The 20,967-nt window shown below is 38.9% G+C and overlaps 1 protein-coding gene across 6 annotated transcripts in view; it reads right to left on the bottom strand.

The window, feature by feature from the left end:
- Nucleotides 1-20,967, bottom strand: part of MCC (MCC regulator of WNT signaling pathway) — a 377,378-nt gene that overhangs the window by 241,607 nt on the left and 114,804 nt on the right. Inside the window, exons 1-2 of one of the 6 annotated variants that reach the window (XM_016147278.2) lie at nucleotides 4,091-4,256; nucleotides 3,601-3,824 (exon numbers count right to left, since the gene is read on the bottom strand). The exons of 2 other annotated variants lie outside the window; for them this stretch is intronic. In XM_016147278.2, coding sequence (XP_016002764.2) covers nucleotides 3,601-3,657 — 57 coding nt within the window. In that variant the 5' untranslated portion in view covers nucleotides 3,658-3,824; nucleotides 4,091-4,256. Of the gene's footprint in view, nucleotides 1-3,600; nucleotides 4,257-20,967 lie in introns of those variants that run through there. 3 more of the 6 variants (XM_016147267.2, XM_016147284.2, XM_016147293.2) reach the window with 3 other exon arrangements.

Raw genomic sequence — 20,967 nt, 5'->3', positions numbered from 1 at the left:
GGTTTTCATGATTGCCAGGAAAGAACAAACTCTGAAAGATAAATTTTTATTTTACTACATAAATAGGTAGTTGTCTATCACACAAGCAGATCCAGTAGACAGCTATTCTGTAAAGATTAATAAATTCAAATCATACTCTTGTATTGCTGTACCTTAAGACATCTTCCTCCCAAAGTTTGAATTACTCTAGGAACTAAGATAGTAAAACAAAGTTAAACTATATACTTGTCCCGCAGGTTTTATCAAGACAAACAGAACTGTTGACCAAAAATCTATAGAGATGAGGAAGATTTAAAAGCCTTCACTTAACAAGGTTTGGGAGAATTTAATGTTGCTAAGAGTGTATCCACTCAGCTTCTTGATTGTAGTGGAGAATGAAAGACAACCATTTAATTTTCTAAGTACTTTTGATTTGGTTGATGTTGAAGTCCTTCTTTAACCTCACATTCAAAAAAGAGAAACATCCTTTGAGTCTTTGATAGGGACAGCTAATAGCCAAGAAAAAATAGCCAATTCAAGCTTCCCAAGTTTGTTGTTAATGCTAAGGATTAGTTCGTTTTGGTTAAAGTGTTCAGACTTGACATAAGCCATTTGTGGTCATAAATAAAAATGTTTTGAACATCCCTAGGTAGAGGCAATTTTACTATCTCCTGTAATCATCTCAAAGAATCTTAAAAAGCTATTGTTCAGGCTAAAGAAAAAAAAATCATTCATGAATTTCCTGTTTTTTTTTTTTTCATTTTTAAGTTCTCATACATGCAAAACACCTTACGCCCAACACCCAGCTCTCACTCTCCTTGTATATCCCTCACACCCAAACCCTCCTGCCTCTCTTGTGATCAAGCCTTTTTGGAGCACAGCAGAGGCCAACACTTCAATCTTTGATCAAAGTTTGCTACTCTCTCGAAAGGGACCAGCAGATTACAACTAGAAATGGGTTCGTGTCACTCCCCCCTTATTTGAGAGGGTATGAAGTCAGTGTTGACATTACTGTCAGAGTCCGTGACTCCTGTGGCTGGAGGACCCCTGTTGAAGGGGTAAGCTCACAAGTCAACACCAACGAGAGTTGCCTCTTGTTTGTCATACTCAGGGTAACAGTGGGCCCTTTCAGAGTTTTTCCTGCCCCTGAAATGCCTGGTGAACATCAGGCTGAATCTGACCCCACAGCGACCTCCAGACCGAGTTAAGGCTCCTGGGCAATGACAGATAGGGCACTAAAGGGGACCTCCTGAGGGTTTATATTAGCTCTGCTTCCAGGTAAGGGGGAGGAATCTATCATTGAAAGATGGCAAAGATTCCCACAAGAAGTTAAAGCAAAACCAGTGTTTAAGAGAAAAATTAAAGCAAAGAGAAGAAGCTCTCCTTTATACCAAAACCTAATGTGAGAAATACAAATGAACTGTATTCAGATCTATGGGTCCATATGAACACTGATCTATAGATATTACAGAACATGCTGTAACTATCGCCCATGATAAATTGAACTGAGATTAAGGTCTACAAGGCATGAACTACACATATCCCCTTGCCTTACAAATACTCTTTACACATACTCTAATTTAAAATATGTACAAAAGCTAAAAACAATAACAAAACTACCCTTACAGTCTACTGCAACTAGTCAATCTGCAGGGAAACTAGCATTGGGGGCATGAAGATGTAACTAAATCACTGAGCCTAAAAAAGAAGGCTCGAAAGAAGGTAAGAAATGAATGACCAGACACTGAGGAAAAGAAAACTTTGGTTAAAGATATGGGGCAGAAACTTTTTTTAATTCCTTGGGGACAAATGCTGAAATATCGCTCCAGCCATGAAGCACCCTAAGCTCTTTCATTTGGCCATAAGTTAAGTAGTAGATACAACTAGGCACAGAATGGAGAGTTTTACCTCGAATCTGAGTATCATAGATATTCGGTTCATCTAATGCAGTCACTGACTGTGCCAAAACAATTAAAGTCAATCCAGACCTCCTCTCTATTCAGTATTCTAGCCACCTTGGTCCTAAATCTGCGATTCATTTTTAAACAAAGATAATGGAACAGCACACTTCAGGTGAAAGCTGCCACACAGAAATAAACAATGTGAAGGGCCTGGCCAAGACTCTCTGCCTATGTATGCCTTTAGTTTTTGACTTTTAAATGACCTCAGAAGGTAAGTAGAAGGCTTCTCCTTAAACAGTGTTAGTAACAGAGCAAGGTCCTGGGTTCTATTTTAGTTCTGAAACCTCTCTCTATATGTAAAATTGGCAAAAATCACTTAGGTCGTCTGGCTCTTCCCCCACCTCCCATTTTAAAATTAAGCCCTCACTCTCAGCATCGCCCAGACTTCTTCATCACAGGGGGAAGGACGAAGTCAGAAAAATGCCCCTACCTCATTCCGCCAACACTTTAAATGCTATTCCGAACCAAAGTAAAGGCAGCACAGCAGCAAGACCCTTAAGAGCACCAAGCAGGGGGCAGCTAACTGCCTTCACTGCTGGATGCCAGCTGCAGCCCTCCTTGGGTTTCCCACCCTTAGCCCCCTCTCCCCCCAGTGAAGGCTCTATCCTTTCATTTTCACTTCATGGTTAGTAATCTTACATCACCTCTATCTGCCTTCCTGCTGTTTTTACACTGGTCTCCTTTTCCTCCCCTTTCCTCTCTTCAGCCATACTCAAGAAGCACAGTCAATTTTACTTTGCCCCCAGAAATAGCTCCGCAATGGTGCTAAGAGGAAACCCCACAGCCAAACCTCTTGCTGTAGACACCAACCACAGACTTTCTCCTTTCCTCGAGCATATAGTTCTGGAGGTTTCCCATCACTACTTTTCAGGTATTCAAAGCCGCGGGGTGGGGGTGGGGGGCGGGAAGGAAGGGTGTGTGCCAGAGGCATCCCTAAAGTTATCAAAAAACGGTGGCTTCGAGCATTTTACCGTTCACATATTTGCATACCGTTTGATGTAGCTTTAATTTCAAAGCTAGTTTCAAACATTCAAGTGGATATCTTAACAGTAAGAGCCAGGAATTGCAAATGCGCTTGCCTCAAAGACTCAGGAGTCCAGTCCCGGGCAGGAAATAAAGTTCCGAGCTGCTTTGATGTGCTTCCTACTCTTTTCCCCAGCTCGAGTCATTCATCTCCACGGCACAGACCACCTTCCCTGAATTTAACCAAACGCCTCACACGTGGGAGCCAAGTGGTAGATTTAATTCCAACGAGCTCCCTAGCCCCACCAAATTAGTTACTGTCGGCTTAAGCTCAGCTGGGACCCCGGTGTATTTTGCAAATACGAAAAGGAATTTGCACGTAAATTGGGGAAAAGGGGTGGGACGGGACAGGGGACCCAGGCCGCGGAGAGTAAAACGCCTTGGCGGCGTGGTGAGAGCTTGTTTCTTTTTTAAGCCATTCGTTTCAGACTGAAATATCAAGCTAGTTCAGGTCATTTCCTGAGTAGCACTGCAAGTTAAAACAAGATCCAGAAAATCTATTAATCTTTAATTGCGCTGCCTCTAGAGTGGGAGCATGAGGCGGGTGGGGTGCAGGGCTGGGGGAGACTGGGGGAGGGGGTTTGTCGAAAAGCAAATGCCTACGAAACCAGAGCTCCCGACCTCAGCTGTTTCTTACCTCACTCAGCTCCGCCGAGGACTCGTTTCCATATTTCATGGCAACTCCAGAATTCATGACTGCACTTTTCAGAGCCGAGCTCCTCCTCCTCCAGGTCTCGGAGCTTGTGAGTTGGGCTTAACGGGCTCGATATCCACAGCTTGGTCCCTCCGGGCACATTTTAGTCTAGACAGCCATTTTCACCCAGGACAGTGGTGAAGCCCAAACGAAGGATGCAAGCACACCTAAAAGGAACAGAGCCGGCTCGCGTTTCACGGACGAGCCATTGCTGCAGGAGGCTGGGTGGCGTGGCGCGCTCGCAGCTGCTGCAGCGGCCGAGCCGGCGCGGGGAGCCGCCCGCGCGCGCCCACCGCCGGGTCCCGGGGCAGTGCTACCCTCGGCGCCACCTAGCCACTCCTACGATGCCTCGCCGCCCCCCATGACCAGGCTGGAGGGCACCTCCCAGCAGGATCCAGCACCCTAGAGGGATTAGGCGAGCTCCCGAACAAACCCGGGCGGGCGGCTGGGCGAGGAAGGTCCGCTCCTCGGGTGCCGGGGAAGGAAGAAAGCTAGAGAGAGCTCGAGCCCCGCTGCACTTCACGCCGAAGTTTCCCTTTTGAATCGTCTGGAGTTGTAAGTGGTTTCTGATTGAACACAGCTGTCTAGCTGCTGGCTACGGGGTGCGCGGAGGAGGCGGGGCCAGAAAGAGAAAAGCAAAGCAAAAAAAAAAAAAAAAAAAAAACCAAACCGCAGGAAGCCGAGCAGAGGAGACCGTGCCTGGTGAGCAGGCATCCTTTTAACTCTGCGATAGTAATCGCAGGACCCAAGTCCATGAGGGAGAAGAGAAACAGGAAAAGCCACCTGAGTAATTGTGCAGAACCGCTCCGCCCCCCCCCCCTCAAGTCCCCCAAAATCTTTCCTTCTGGAAGCCACTTTCCATGATTCAGAAAAGTCAAGACAAATCTGAATACATCAGGCAGAGCTGTGCACTTCTCGTAATATAATAAAATTTTACAAGAGTGTGGGGCGGTCATTTTCCCTGATCAGTCAGTCTAAAGTCAACGCCGAGGGTGTAAATTCATTGTCAAACTCCCTCTCTGCCGCTGGGGGGCAGATCAGATTACACTTTATGTATGTCCATAATAAAGATTAAGATGCCCCCCTTGAAAGATGTAAGACAGGCTCGAATTTCCTGTGGTCCCCAACCCCCAGACAGTCCTTTAAAATATTACATTTCCCATCTTCTTCGACCCCCAAACCTTCCTTTAAAATTTAACTGGTCATCTGAGTAGAGCTAGATTTGTATTTCTGGGGCTTGGAGTATGAATCAGAAAAAATTTAAGGGACCGGTATATCTAGTGGACTCCTGGAATCAGAGCTCACCTTCATCCCAAACATGGAAGTTAAAAAAAAAAAAAAAAAACCAAGAGGGGAGGCAGCCTAGGATTTTCTCTTCATAAAGGTTAAAGTCTTACTGAATTTGAGATGCACTAAGAATGTTCTGATCCTTTAAAACAGTAGGCCTGCAGAATTGCTTAGGAGGCCTCATCAGCCTCTCTCTAGACAATGGGAACAAAATGTCTCCACCCCCAATAACGGACCTTGGCATTTCCTGAAGACTTCTACGAAAAAAAAAAAAAAAACCATTGTATTGTTAATTTCCAAGGTCTTTTTTTTTTTTTTTAAATCAAATAGAATGTTTATTTTGCTCTTGAAGAAGGAGCAAAGGGCTGACTATTTGCATATACTTTCTTACTCATCTTCCTTCCTGTTGAGTTCATTCACTGCCTGATGGTGGCACTACTGGATGCTTTTTGGAGCTTTGGGTCCTACCTTGTGGAGCACCGCCAGACTAGAGCACATGGGGACAAACTGTTCTTCATGGGGAGGGGTGAGAAAGCCACATTATTTTACTTATTTTTTCATTAAAACTTCTTGAGAACTGACTGTGTGCTTGAAGATGGAGATGGTGGCGAAAGAATAAAATATAAAAAAAGACTCAAGTACTAACTCTGCCCATAAGGTGTTTGTAGTGTCATAAAACAGAAATAGAAATGACAATTCTAGATAGAAAATGGTATTTGCCATGAAAGCAAGCAAATGAAGGTCTATTGCAGTTCAGAGGAGGAGATAGGGTTATGGCTGGGCAGTGTGGAGAAGACTCTGAAGGAATCTCAGGAGAAGCAGCATGTACATTGATCTTTGAAGAACAGCTGAGCTCAGCAGATACGGGGAGTAAGGAGAAGGCAGTGGGGCCACTATGAGAGAAAGTGTGGATGGAGACTGGCATGTACAAAGTACAGGTGGGGAACGGCAGGTGTTCTGTTCTGGAATGGAACCTAGATAAGATAAGTGAATTGAAGCCAGATTGTAGACAGTTTTGATTGCCAGGCTAAAGAAATGGGATATCTGATAGGCAATGGAGAGCCACTAAAGGTTATTTGAGCACAGAAATAATAGGATCAGAGATGTGCTTTTAGATAGTCTAGCAGATTTGTATCACACTCATGGGTAATTAACATGAATTCAAATAGAGTAGGGTTGAGTGTTTAAAGAAACATATTTTTAACGTAACTAGTGAAGATGTTTAAAGAAATGTATTTTTTATAGTAGATGGCCACTAAAACCAAGCAGATGACTTCATCTAGTGTTCAACCAGAAGAGAAGTGATCTGTCCCAAAAGTGGAGGAAAAATTGGCAGCATTAAACATATTAAGAGGTACTATTTCTGAAGATTCTGCTTTATGAACAATTTAAGGCATTTTTAAGAGTAATGTTGACAAGATGAGATTTTCTTTTTAAACAAAGACTTTAATACTTGACCCCCACATATAATGCAACTCCATCCACTACAATTTGCCAGCAGTAAGTATGGTAAGTTGAAAGTGGGAAATGGACTTGTCAATTGGACGACTCCATCAGTCCAGCAAGAAGATAAAAGGGCCTGAATTAAGGAAATGGACAGGAAGGAGCAGATGTGAGAGATTTTATAGAAAGAGGAGAACAGAGGAAAGAGGAGTCAGGATATTATCTTAAGGAAGGTCTTTTTCATGAAGGCAAGAGAATATAGAGGAAATGATGGGGAAGGCTAGTTAGAGAAATAGGAAGATAACCAGGAGAACTCTGAGTCCAGGAAAGATGTTGTCAAGACAGAGGGGCAGCATCAATATTATATGCTACAGAGTGAGGAGAAGCCTGAAGACTCATAAAAGAGCATTTTGAAGATATTAATGTCCTTCAAGTAAATTTCTACAAAGCTAAGGAGACAGAATACAGATTAGACAAGGAAGTAGACAGAACTGGGGCAGTAACCCTGCACTACTTTTTCATCGATTTGATGGTGACAGAAAATCGGGAGATGGGATGATTTCTTAAGAAGGTAAGAAATGTTTACTAGAGGGTAAAATAGGCATATTTGTAGTCTGGAGATAAGGGAAACCTTGAAGATACACCAAGAGAAGGGAGATGGAGTAAAATTCCTAAAAAGGGAAGGGGGAAAAAGGGCCAAGGACAAAAACCATAAGATGAGTTTAAGAGTTGGCTTGGAGTGGAGGAAGATACTGATACACCTTCCTAGGAGACCAGGAACAGTTAGAAGAGCTAGAGAACTATAGACTAGTAAAGGGAAGACTTCATAAATCACAATAACTAATAGCACATATTTGAAGAGTCATCCAATGTCCTCTGTGTGATTGTGGAAGGGTAACAGAGTCTAATAATAACATAATCAAATGTTAAGGAAAGGAAGACCACAAAATCGTCAATGCAAGGAGAATAGAGTAGTTGTGATCTCCACTCCTGAAATTGTTCAAGCATAGTAAAGGCTGTGGAGACACACTGAAAAGTATATAAAGTATAGCTTCATGCAATGAGGGCAGTCCAAATTAGTTTTCTTCTAATCTAAGATTTTATAAATGAAGGAGTTTTTGTTGTTATAACTTCAATGTTTTATGACTTCTTTCACCTCTTAGTCTGGTCAGGAATCAGGCTGGGAATCTCAACTATCAAGAAAGCTAAAATATTGCTGCAGATAAGAATGAAACTGGGTCAATATCCTTAAATGCAAGAAGCTCCTCAATGTGTCATCTCAGCACACCAAAGGGGAAATAAAGCCCCAAGTGCATTTCCAATACCATGGAGTAAAAGGTCTCAAGATTAGTGCTCACTCTAGTTTACTAAGCGTATAACTGTGCATGCCTACAAACCCTTTCATACTGTGGCTGCCTCAACATGATTCCTCTAGAAAGAGCTTCTCCAAGTTCTGCTTCAGCAGAGAGTAGGTTCCTATCAAAACATGTGAGCAGGAGGTGGCAAGGGACTTTATCAAGATCAGGGAGCAGGTCTGAGAGAAAGCGGAAAAGCTGTTTTCTGATTGGGCAAAACTCTGGGGCCTGGATTCCTCTCCTTCCTGGGCCTTGTCTTCCTTAGAGGCTCTAATCTCTTCTCATCTGGTCTCTGGGAGAGTTTCTGGGAAAGCAGAAATGAGTCCTAGGAGAGTTTCTGGGAAAGCAGAAATTGCTGTTTGCACGAGTGGACGGGTCTGCGCACCGACTGCACGCTGCGAGTACACATCGCCTTCCTGCGGCTGGGGGCAGTCTGGCCCCTGTAGGTATCACTTCTGACCTCAGAGAATTTCTACACAGCAGGGATCCTATTCTGGGTTTTTTACCCTCTACTGGTAATAAACATCATATTAATTGAAGCAATCTTGGGTAAAAGTCTTGGACTTCCAGTATTAAGGACCTTGACTGAATCTTTGGGACTGGCTGACCTAAGCCCTCCCTCTACACTCCTGTGATGTCCAAGCCACTCTTGCCTGCCACAGCAGTCCATTGTGCTGTTAATCTTTTCCTCCTCCAGCCCACACAAGAACCCAAACTCCAAAATTCCCCCCTTGACCCTTTTAAGCTAAACACAACATTGATACTTCAGATTTTAGGAAGAAAGCAGTCTTGTTAAGCTAATTCACACAAAGGTGAAAAATACTCATAACCTTTTCGACCAAGCCCAAAGTATTTACATTGTAAAAAAAAGAAAGCTTTGAAATGATGCTAAATTGGTGGGATTTCCTGAAGAAGAAATTGACTTTTCAAGGGAAAGGAGGATTTCAAAATGAGGAGATGGCAGGAAGTCCTAGTCCTCTAAGTCCTTGAGGGTTATAAAAATCAAGGAGCCCTCAAAGTATACACTTCAGAATTTCCTGCTCTAAATCTATAGCTCACCCCACTCTCTCACTCTCCTGAGTACAGAAATGCCCTTCCCATCCCAATCCAAAGCCCTCTGTTGAATCACTGAACCAGCTCTCCTCTCAGCCTGTGAGCCAGACGAGAGTCCCAAGTTGGGGCCTACAGGGAGCCTCAATGGCCTGACCCATCATAGACATCTTTCGCTCCAGGTGCCACAACACAAAAAATTCAGGAAGCATTGCCCTGGATGATTCTTGTCTTGGTCTCTGTGTCCTCAGAGAACAATACTGAAAACCTAGAAGAAACTCTATAATCGCTTAGCTCATCCCTGTATCCCACTTATATAGGTGAAGATATGCAGGGTTAGCAAGTTTGTGGCATTCATTCAAAAAAAGAAAAGTACCCCTTGTGTGCAGACATTGTGTCATGCTTTGGGGTTTAGTGATATATGGGACAGAAAAAAAAAATCCTTGTTTTCATGCTAGCGTGCTTGGTGGAAAATGATTAATAAATAAAAAATGTGATGGGCGTTATAAAGGAATTAAACAGGAGCTATGATGATGGAGAGCAGGCCCCTTAAATGAAGTAGTCAGAGAAGGCCTCGATGAGAGATAAAATTTCAGCATGAAGGTCATGAACAAGCCTACTATGCAGAAAGTGGGAGAAGATGGCCAGGCAGAGAGAAGAGCAAGTATAAAAATCTTGGGGGCAGGAAAGGGCTTGGCCTTGACAATAAATTTCAATAAACTTCAAGTTTTATATTTAGTTTGAATTTAAATTTAAAGGTAGAATAAAGCACAATGCTTCTGGGTATTTATCCAAAAAACTGAAACAATAATTCATAAAGATCTATGCACCCCAATATTCATGGCAGCACAATTTACAATAGCCAAGATATGGAAGCAACCTAAATTCTCATCAACAGATGATTGGATAAAGAAATTATAGTATGTATGTGTGTATATATATATATATATATATATATATATAATGGAATATTACTCAGCCAGAAAAATGAAATCCTATCATTTGCAACGACATGGATGGATCTAGAGGTTATTGTGCTAGGTGAAATAAGTCAGACAGAGAAAGATAAATACCATATGATTTCACTTATATGCGGAATCTAAGGAACAAAAAGAACAAACAAATCAAAACCAAACTCACAAATATAGTGGACAATTTGGTGATGGACAGAGGGGAGGGGGGTAGGGGGCCTTGGAGAATAAGGTGAAAGGTTAAAAAAGTACAAATTAATAGTCGATAGATGGTCACGGGGATGGGGAGCACAACATAGGGAATGTAGTTAGCATTAATGAAATGGCTAGGTGGAGGGCAAGAGGAGGGAGGGAGCAACTGGGGGATCATTTTATGAACTATATAGATGTCTAACCAATGTACTGAATACCTGAAACTAATTAAATACATTTTAAAAAAAAGAATAAAGCACAATGGGTACTAACATCACAAAAAGGCATACAATCAAACATACAACTTCTGATGGAAGAATATAAAACCACCTATGAAACCATCTTCGCAGTTTTTAACATGAAGGAAACCTGTTACGTTAATCACAGGGATGCAATCAGCAAAATTCATACTATAACTCTATAGGACAATCTGGTTTCTTTAACAAATAAAGTACAAAGGGAAAAAAGTGAATGAATGAGTGAGATATTAATGGTCGGGGAACACTATAGACATACAGGCCAATCGCAGTAGGTGGTCCTTATTGGGATCTTGAATCAAACAAACTGACTATAAAAAATTATGATTTATATGAGACATTCAGAAATATGCTTTTTGGATGTTTGATGACATTAAAATTATTAATTTTTAAAGATGTATTCATGTTCTTGTGGTTATACTTAAAAGGAGGCTTTAACTTTTATAGATATATATGTTGAAATATTTAGGGGTGAAATGATATGATGTCTGGAATTTGTGTCAAAATAGAAGAGGCAAGGAAACGGACTGGCATGGATTGATAACTGACTTGATAAGCTGGGTGGCAGGTATATGAGATGTCATGTTACTCTCTCTACTTGCATATGTTTGTGGGCTGAATAGTAACTCAGAAGTGAAAAAGTCAAGAGAACACATGAAGATTACTTTTGAGAAGCATGTTGCCCAAAGCCTCACTACTACTGAACTATCTAGTGAGATCTGGAATCAAAGTCCTAACTTCGAGTATCAAGCTTTTCTCCCTTTACAGTGTCTCTTCGGTGAAGTTATCTTGAAGTCCCTTGGCTGGGATTAGAGACACTGAGTTGTTAGCATAGTGGATCCCTCCCTAAACTGATAACTGACATCTGTTATATCATGCTGGGTCTTCACCTTATTGTTTAAGAAACTGGCTACATTGCTTTTAGACCCAGCGACATACTGCTATGAAATAGATGGAATGCACTAGCTAATTTGGTTAGTCTGTGCTTAAAATTTGCTAAGAAAAGAAATACTTGAGAACTATTCTAGATTAAATCTCACACATAGAACAAACAAAAATCCAGCCTTTTCCAACTGCAAGTATAACTCAAACATTAAGAAAGCACCCCTATGGTATTTGCTTGTCTCATTAATCACATTCAGAGACTGTCTCACACTCAGTCTAGTCATTGTAATAACCTGAGTCTTTTGGCATCAACTTCCCTGACATTATCAGTGGGGAATTCCTAGTTGAGATTCATTATCTTATGCAGGTATCATGTGATGCTTCAAAAACCTTCTTGTGGTCTGATATTTTGGAACTCAAAACTTAGTATTTTGTCATCTTGTCTTAAATATTCAGAGTATCTGTCAAAAATCTTTACTCATTTGTTTTCCAAATTTCTTTAAACTATATCAAATTATCTGTGGAAATGAAAAATAATCAGTGGAGATTAGAAATTTGGAAATCCAAGAGGGTTTTAAAAAACTTTTAAATCCTCCCAGGAGTAGTTGGATATGGCCAATCTCCTGGAGAGGCAAAAGAAAAATATACATTAAGCAGATGCATGAAAATAGATGTAGAAAATTTAGAAAACGTGCTTAATTAAATAAATTCCACATGCCTGCTACTGTTTATTTCTGGAGCTGGTTGGGAGGCTAACACAGCATTATCCATTAGTGTCTTTCAGCTAGAAAATGTTGCAGCAGCTGCCTTAAATGGGCAGAGAAATAGTTACTATAATATAATATAATGCCTCATAGACCTAATAATAGAGGAGGTAGTTCATCGGGCATTGTACCAAGCTGACAGGAGAAGGAAGAAGATCTGAAGTACAGACTGGGGAAAGCCATCATCCCAGACTTAGAGTCTGCAAGTGCCAGCAGATGGGTTGCTATGGGACACGTGGAGGCATGAGGAGCGGGCTCTTGCCTGTATCGGTAAGTCAATTTCCTTCTCCCAGCCATCCTCGCATGTTGTCCACAATTGCCACATGAGCTCGATTGTTCCCTCCTAAGCAAATGCTCTTTAAATGACATCTCTAGCCATGGCCCTTCCTTGTGTTTAACGTGAAATCAGATAATGTTTTTTCATATAACTATCAGACCCTTTTGTTAGGTCTTGCCATCACCATAAATCATGTCTAAAACTGAACTTGTCACTTTCCACCAAAAACTGGCTTTAATTTCAGTTTATAAATTTCTGTAAATAGAACCATAGTTTCCAGACTAATAAGTTTGGAGTCATTGCCAGTTCCCTTCTTCATCTCTTCTACCAGTCATTTAGCCCTTTCTTCTCCACTTGCTCTCCACTTTTACTGCTAGCAGCATCTTCTAGGCCTTGTCTCTATATTTTGGTAGCTATAACTTAATATTACTCAGCTAGAAATCATTCTGTATACTCTAGCCTAACTATTTTCCCCAAAATATAGCTTTCCATCATGTCATTATACAAGTAAAACTTTTTAAAGATATTTTTATAAGCTTTATTGGGATATAATTTACATACCTTAAAATTCGCTTTATTTATTTATTTATTTATTCATTCATTCATTCATTCATTCATTTGTTTGTTTCAAGTATACAGAACATTAGTTAGACATTTATATAGTTTATAAAACAATCTCCCTAATTGTTCTTTCTCTCCTTTGGCTCTCCACCTAGCCATTACATTAAGTACAGTTCCCCATAGCCCCGCCCCTCTGGCCATCATAAAATTCACCTTTTAATGTGTATAATTCAGTGGTTTTTAGTATATTCACAGAGTTATGCAATCATCATCATTATCTCATTTTAGAACATTTTCATCACCCCCAAAAGAAACCTATGCTCATTAGCAGTCACTCCCCATTCATCCCAACCACTAAATCTATTTTGTGTCTCTATGGATTTGCCTATTATGGGCACTTCATAAAAATGGAATGTAATAATATGTGGAACTTTGTGTCTGGCTTCTTTCGCTTAGCATAATGTTTTCAAGGTTCTTCCATGTCATAGTATGTATCAGTGCTTCATTCCTTTTTATTGCCAAATAATAGTCCATGATATGGTTATGCCACATCTTGTTTATCTGTCATCATTTAATGGGCATTTGAGTTTTTCCACTTTTTAGCTATTATGAACATTGGTGAGCAAGTTTTCATATACATGTGTTTTCAATACTCTTAGGCATATACTTAGAAATGGAATTGTTTGGTAATAAGGTAATTCAATGTTTAACATTTTGAGGAACTGCCAAGTTGTTGTCCAAAATGGCTGCACCATTTCACATTCCCACCAACAATGTATGAGGGTTTCGATTTCTCTACAACCTCTCCCACACCTATTGTCTGTCTTTTTGATAATAGGTACCCCTGCATTACACCATTTCACTTTTACATGAGCCCTACATTAGTATCTGTTTTTGCTAAGCAAAAGAAATCCAAAGAGGATTTTTGCTGTTACGATAAAGGTAAAAAGCGAAAATAGCATTCAGCATTTGTTTTCCAGTGGGCAGTTACAGAGGCAGCTCATACCTGGAGCAGCGAGGCTGGCACCACCAAGCTCCTTCCCTGGGAACCACACTCAGCATCTCAGCATCAAGCTGCCATAGCTTTGCACTGTGTTTTTGAGCATCTGTGCTCTGTCTCAATTTATTTTGTACATCTGTTAGCAACGAGTGTCCTAAGTTAATTGCTTCCTTGCTTTATGCCATTTAGGTTTACAAAAGGTTTCAAAGGAATGCACTACTTTGGGATAGCAGGAGAATCCTGTATATAGCCATCCTAGTGGGTGTGAAGTATCTCATTGTGGTTTAGATCTGCATTATTTTAATGATTAATGAGGTTGAGCGTCTTTTCATGTGCTTATTGGTTATGTGTTTCTCTTCTTTGAAGAACTATGCAAATCCTTTAGCCACTTTAAGATTGGCTTATTTTTCTTTTTATTAAGTTATAAGAGTTCTTGATATATTCTGGAGGTTAAACCCTTATCACATATAAATTTGCAAATATTTTCTCCTGTTCTGCGGGTCACCTTTTCAACTTTTTATTAGCACCCTTTGAAACACAAAAGTTTCTAATTTTGATGAAGTCCAATGTATCTATTTTCCCTTTTGTTGCTTATGTTTTTAGTGTTATATCTAAGAAACTATTGCTTAATGCAGAGTCACAAAGATTCATTTCTATACTTTCTTCTAATAATTTCATGGTTTTAGTTCTCACATTAAGTCTATGATCCATTTTAAGTTAATTTATTAACATAGTGTGAGGTAGGGTCCAACTTCATTCTTTTGCCTGTGGATAGCCAGTTATCCTAGAGCTATTTATCAAAAAGATTACTCTTTTCGACATTGAATTTTCTTAACACTCTTGTCAAAATTTAATTGACCATAAATGCAAGTTTATTTCTAGACTCTCAATTTTGTTCTATTTATCTGTATGTCTACCCTTATGCCAGTACTCAACATCTTAATTATTGTAATTTTGAAGTAAGTTTTGAAATCAGAAAGTGTGAGTCCTCCAACTTTGTTCTTTTTAAAGATTGTTTCAGCTATTTTGGGTACCTTTTATTCCAATGTGAATTTTAGAATCAGTCTGTTAATGTACAAATAAGCCAACTAGACTTTTGATAGGGATGAATGAGATCTGTAAAACAATTGGGGGAAAATTGACATCTTAGCACTATTGTGTTCCAATCCATGACCATGAGATGCCTTTGAATTTATTTAGGTCCTTTTAATTTGTTTCAATGATATTTAATAGTTTTCAGTGTACAAATCTTATGCTTCTTTTGTTAAGTTTATTCCAAAGTATTTTATTCTTTCTAAATCTATAGTAAATGGAATTGTTTTCTTAATTTTATTTTCTGATTGTTCATTGGAAATGTATAGAAATGCAACTGATTTTTCTATGTTGATCTGAAATCTTGCTGAATTCATTTATTAGTTCTAATAATTTTATTTTTGTAGATTTCTTAGTATTTCCTATATACAAATAATGTCATCAGCAAATAGAGATAGTTTTACTTCTTCCTTCTGAATCTGGATACTTTTTATTTCTTTTTCTTACCTAGTTGTCCTGGCTAGCACCTCCAATATAATGTTGAATAGGAATAAAATGAGCAGACATCTTTGTTTTATTCTTGATCTTATCGGGGAAAACATTAATTTTTTCATGATTAAGAATGATGTCAACTGCAGGTTTTTGATAGATGGCCTTTTTTTTTTTTAATACAATCAATTTAATCTCTCACTACTTGAATGGAAAACCTTTCTTTTAATCACTGTGGTCTTCTCGCTATCCTTATAATGGATAAGCTTATTCCCACATCAAAACTTGTCTTTTCCTCTTGCTCCTTCTCCTGTCTGGAATGTTCCCATTTACTTATCTAAATCTTGGCAACTCTTGAAGTCTTAGCTTGATACTGGTCTTTCTCTTCTCTAAAGTCCTTCAGCCTTTCTGGCCTTGATGGCTGCATTAAATACTAAGCTGTATAATGCTCCACTCAGCTAGTAAAAAAACAAAAACCAAAAAAGCAGGGCTGGTAGAGCTGTGTCTCTATTGAAAAATGGAAACAATTTGGTAAAAAACTACTGCCCCAAACCAAAGAGCATCCACTCTCTGTTTGGCCACTGCCCAGGCTGCTTATTACTATCCCTAGAAACCCCGAGGCCTTTCTACAGTTTAGGAGCCATAGGACTAATGTTTGGTATAATCAAGGGCTTTAGAACCTTCCTCTATTGCTGTGGCTAGTCCCCATTGTCAGGTTCTTTGAATAACACCCTTGGAGAAAAGAGATCATATTTCTTAAATGAAGACAGAATCAAGAAACACACTTCTTTATTAAAGAGAGACCCAATTACATGGTTCTGTTAAATGACCATCACACTCTTTTACAGAATTTCATAATAGCATTTGAATTGGCACCCCCAGCTCTACTCTTTGAATATGAAACCCATTTCATGTTTTACGTCTTGAGGATGTCAATCTCTTTTCCTTTCCTTTATTTTCTTTCCTTCCTACTTGTTTCATACTCATTGATCTTTTTAGGATTTCATGTTCCAGAATCAACCAGGCACAAAAACATATAGCTTATTTCCCCAGTTATTAGAAACACAACTATTTGAAAGCACCATAAGCCTTTTGTTGGCCCTTCAGATCCTGTTATTTGAAAGCTAATGGTGCATGAGAAAGCTTGCAGAGACTCTTGCCCAGACTAAAAAACTACCCTATTTCTCTCTCATATCCAAAATGATGTTTCTGCCCCCCTTTGTTCACATTGGTCATGTTTAATTCTTTTCCTTTGAAATTACTTTTCAAATACCTGCCATTATTGACACCAATGATATAAAGGGGAATGTATCACATGGGAAATAAAAGCTAATCTTAAGATATACTAAGTATTAAGAGATGCTTATAAGTATTAAGCATATTCTTTATATGCTGAATACAGTTATTTATTTAGTGGGTGCTCAACAACTTATAGGTATTAGGTCAAACCTTATGAAATTGAGATTTTCACAGAACATAAATAGTAAATAGCACTAATGTTAAACAGTTCAACATAATAATAAGTTCTGTGGCACAAAGCCAGTTTAGAAAGTCAAGTTTGAATTATTTAAATAATCTTAACAGCATCTATTTTAAAAAAATGACAGCAGAAGTTTGGGGCGATTAGATTACATCACCTTGTAAAGTATCCAGACACTGCTGGACACAGAGTAGACTCTCAAGAGATGTTTCTGCTAATAAGTAGGAGAATTAACTTAACATTAGTCATATTCACAATTGAACGACTACAAAGATACTTCAAGAATATTGCTTAAAATTCTTTGTGGTATTGCTATTTGAATTAACAACTAGAACACAGAGAAAAAAGAGATGTATAGGCCTAATGCTAACAAAGGCAACTCTATATTCTTGATAGAAATGAAGTCTTGTAAGAGTTGAATATTCTCCTAGAACTCATTTATATTTCTGTCATGATCCAATAAGTTCCAAGAGTGAGAGAAACTACATTTCACAAAGCCCACATGAGCCCTGGCACATCTAATCTACAATCTCCACTTTTAATTTACATCTGAAAAATGAATGAATAAACAACTAAAGGAATATAAAAGGCAGGGCCACATAAACAGTGCATAATTCTATTACACCTGATGCCCAGCTCTGAACAAAAAAACTCCATTACTTCTGCTGGCTTCGTGTCAAAGAGAGTAAACTAAACTGCCCTCCCGCTTGTGGCAGATATGCAAAATCTGTCAAATGGCACAGCTCATTCTAACCCATTGACTTCACACACACACACACACACACACACACACACACACACACCGCCAGGTTTTTATTTTAATAACATTCATTTTTAATTTAAGCAAAGGAAAATGGAAATAACACTGCCACAGAGGTGAAAGTATGGTGAAAATGTCTTCTTGGACGAAGCTCTTGTTTTATGAAAGAAACTGCCTATGTGGTCTCCCTGATTCCTCCTCAGTATTTAACCACCCAAATTAGATTCACTTCACTGGCTGTCTTCATCAGATTTCATAAAACTGGGGACTATCCAAAAGAAATAAAAGGTGAGAGTTTTTCTTAAAGCAGGATGCTAGGTTTTGAACACATTTAGATAAAGTGAAGGAACATGATTAAACCCACAATTCAAGATAATGATGAACTGAATGCTGGAACTCAGCTGCCTGATATACTTTAGCATATGAATTAAATTTTCTGTTAGCTAAACCACTTAAAAAAAAAAAAAACTGTATTCAAGCATCTCCCTTCAGAGAATTGGCCATATGTGGAATTAACAGACTCTTGGGTCCACATGAGGCTTGGCTTGCAATTACTGAGACTGCTGGAAAAGTGATTTTATTGTATCATATTAAAATGGACACTGGGAGATTTATTTAAGCATATGACACTCTAATGGGCATGTCTATTTAATCGAATGTGCCATCACGCAAATATATACAGGTGTACTGGCAGTTGCTTTCATGAGCAATAATACCAAAAAGGGATGTATATGGCCAGATGCTAAAGGAGGCACTTCAAATAAAGAGGTGAGTGCATGTGGCGATGATGGGAAAAGAGCCGTCATGATGTACAATGTGGATCTTCCTAAGTACATTCACAACTCTGCAGCAAAATGTTTTCCGTAAAACCTTCATTCTACAAATAGAATTAAAAAATGGGATGGTAGCATATGGCCACATAAATCGTAAACGCAATCCACATGTCTTCGACAATGCCAGTGTGGATGGGCTAATGAAGATGGGAATGGGGAAAGGTATACTAGTAACTTGGCTACCTCAGAGCACCCAGATGGGCCAGAAATCCCAGAGCCATTTTGTGACTAACAAAAGGAAAAATATAATCAGAATATAATTTCAGCTTTCATATTCATAGTCTTACAGACTTAAGATTTTATGTAGCTTAAATATCAAAGATACATTGGGAGACTTAAGTTCTTTATAAATCAGGCGAGAAGGACAAAAGGGAAGCCAATCAATTATAACAAGGTGGAGGTCAGATGATTTCCAATTATTGATACCACACTGTAGAGAGATGGCTCGAGATGGATTTGTGAAGGAAATTATGTGATAAAGTCTGGAAGAGTTTAGTTAGCTCAGGAGGAGCTACGTTTTAAGAATATCTGTCCTTTAGTACCATGCAGAATTCCATTACCCCTGTGGGTACTAAAATCTGAGAATTGTCAAGTCCAGTATATAGAATGGTACAGTATTTGCATATAATCTACATACATCCTCCTGCATATTTTAAATCATCTCTAGATTACATATGATACCTGATGCAATGTAAATACTATGTAAATAGCTGTTATACTGTATTATTTAGGGAACAATGACAAAAAAATAATTCTGTAGGTGTTTAGTACAGACAAAACTATGGTAGGCCTAACTACACAGTACACGTCAGCAACAACGTAACTTTTTTTTCCGAATATTTTCAATCTGTGGTTGGTTGAATTTGGGGAGGCAGAGGGCCAACTTTTCATTTATTTTGTTAAAGCACTGTACTACATACTTTACATATATGGTATCACCGTTACTGCCATTTTGAAGACAAAGAAAGCTCAGAGATGAAATAATTTCCCCAAAGTCACAAAGTTATTAAGCGCTGAAACAGATACATGAATTTGAAGGCTAATTCATCTGATTTCAAAGCCTGTTCTTTTTCTATGTAAGTATTTACCCAGGCTGTCTTTCAAATATCACCTTTACAACTATTGCCTGACTACATATCATCAATGTTATATTCTACTTAATATTTTTCTTTATTTTATAGATTTATAAAGTATTCCTTCAAAATGAGCAATTTCTAATACTCTTAATAATTATCATTTTCCATAAGCAGAAGGCAACTGTAAAAATAAATTCCAGCTAAGCACTGAACCTAGGGCCTGCCTTTTCCTTGTAAGGAAGGCTTGAAAAGTTTAGGAGGTATTAAAGATCTTCTTGCACCAAAATGAGGCTTTTCTCTTGATGTAAACAGAAGGACTGAAAGAGAACTAAAACTAGAATTCTATTTCTGTCCTGTGACACAGTCGTATTTGACGACTGAATGTGGTCCATGTGGGTGTACCACCTGGAATCACTGAGCCTACCACCTGTGGCATGCTGGCTGCACTTCAGGAAAGTGTGCGCCACTGGCTAAGCATTTTTTTGTGAGTTGAACAAGGGAAGTAGAAGGGAATTGATTGGATCCAATATCCGCCCTCCCCCAAATCAAAATTCAACTAGAAAGAAACTAGCTCTCTGCTTCCACCTATGATTCAATTAAATATCATATAAAAAAAAAATCTGAGACCAAACTCAAATTAAACATAACGCTGAATTCTTACAAGATACAGATGTTTAACAGCCTTCATATATGCTGGCTCTAGGAACTACTGAATATCCTTTGCGATGCTTTCTGGTTAAACCACTGGCCCCTCTCTCTTACAGTACTTCTTGGAGAGGACATGCTAGAAGTTCCTAGTACCTTGCCTACTCCTGGGCAAAACTAACACAAAGAGTGGCCTCTTGAGGTCCAAAAGTCGTATTTTAGCATAATTTTGTCCTGGGGTTCTCCTTACTTTTCTAAAAAGTATAGAATGACAGTGTGGCCATCAGAGTACCAAGATCATCACCATAAAATAGTAAAAAAGCAACTTCATGAATCAAACAGACTAAAAAGAAGATAATGCTACATCCTTATTTCAAAAGTATTTTGTTTTCTATTCTTCAATAATTTGACTCATTAGCATGTTTAACAAAGCATATAAACTTCTGCAAAGATACAAGCAATATCTTGGTTTTCTGTATTTTTATGAAGTTTGTCTTCCCAGAATAACTCACATTTATATGCATACATTCAAACTTACCATGTAGTAACACACACACACACACACACACACACACACACACACACACACACACGCTGTTTGTTTCAAAAAACTAAATTTCAGTAGCAGAGATGGTAAGGGATCTTAAGTGAGAAATACACTGAGAAAGAGAGAGATGCAAATTCAGAGTTATGTAAATTCAGAGTCACGTCAGGAAACAGATTTTCCAATGGTGATAAAATTGTACGAGAGACAAGACTATTTAAGAAAATACACTAGAGTCACTGCAAAAAAAAAAAAAAAAAAAAAAAAAAAATTTAAATGCTGCCCTGGGAAGGACAGTGTATTACCTGGCAAAGAAGCTTGATAACCTATAAGCCCTCTACTTGTTCCAAATATTTTTATTTCTGGAGAAATACATGTTTATTTTAGAATTAGGAAGGCATACTACTTA

This window comes from Rousettus aegyptiacus, unplaced genomic scaffold, assembly GCF_014176215.1.
Source record: "Rousettus aegyptiacus isolate mRouAeg1 unplaced genomic scaffold, mRouAeg1.p scaffold_m13_p_8, whole genome shotgun sequence".
NCBI lineage: Eukaryota > Metazoa > Chordata > Mammalia > Chiroptera > Pteropodidae > Rousettus > Rousettus aegyptiacus.
Note: the sequence above shows the minus strand (reverse complement) of the source record. Positions and strands in the feature narration are given on the sequence as shown.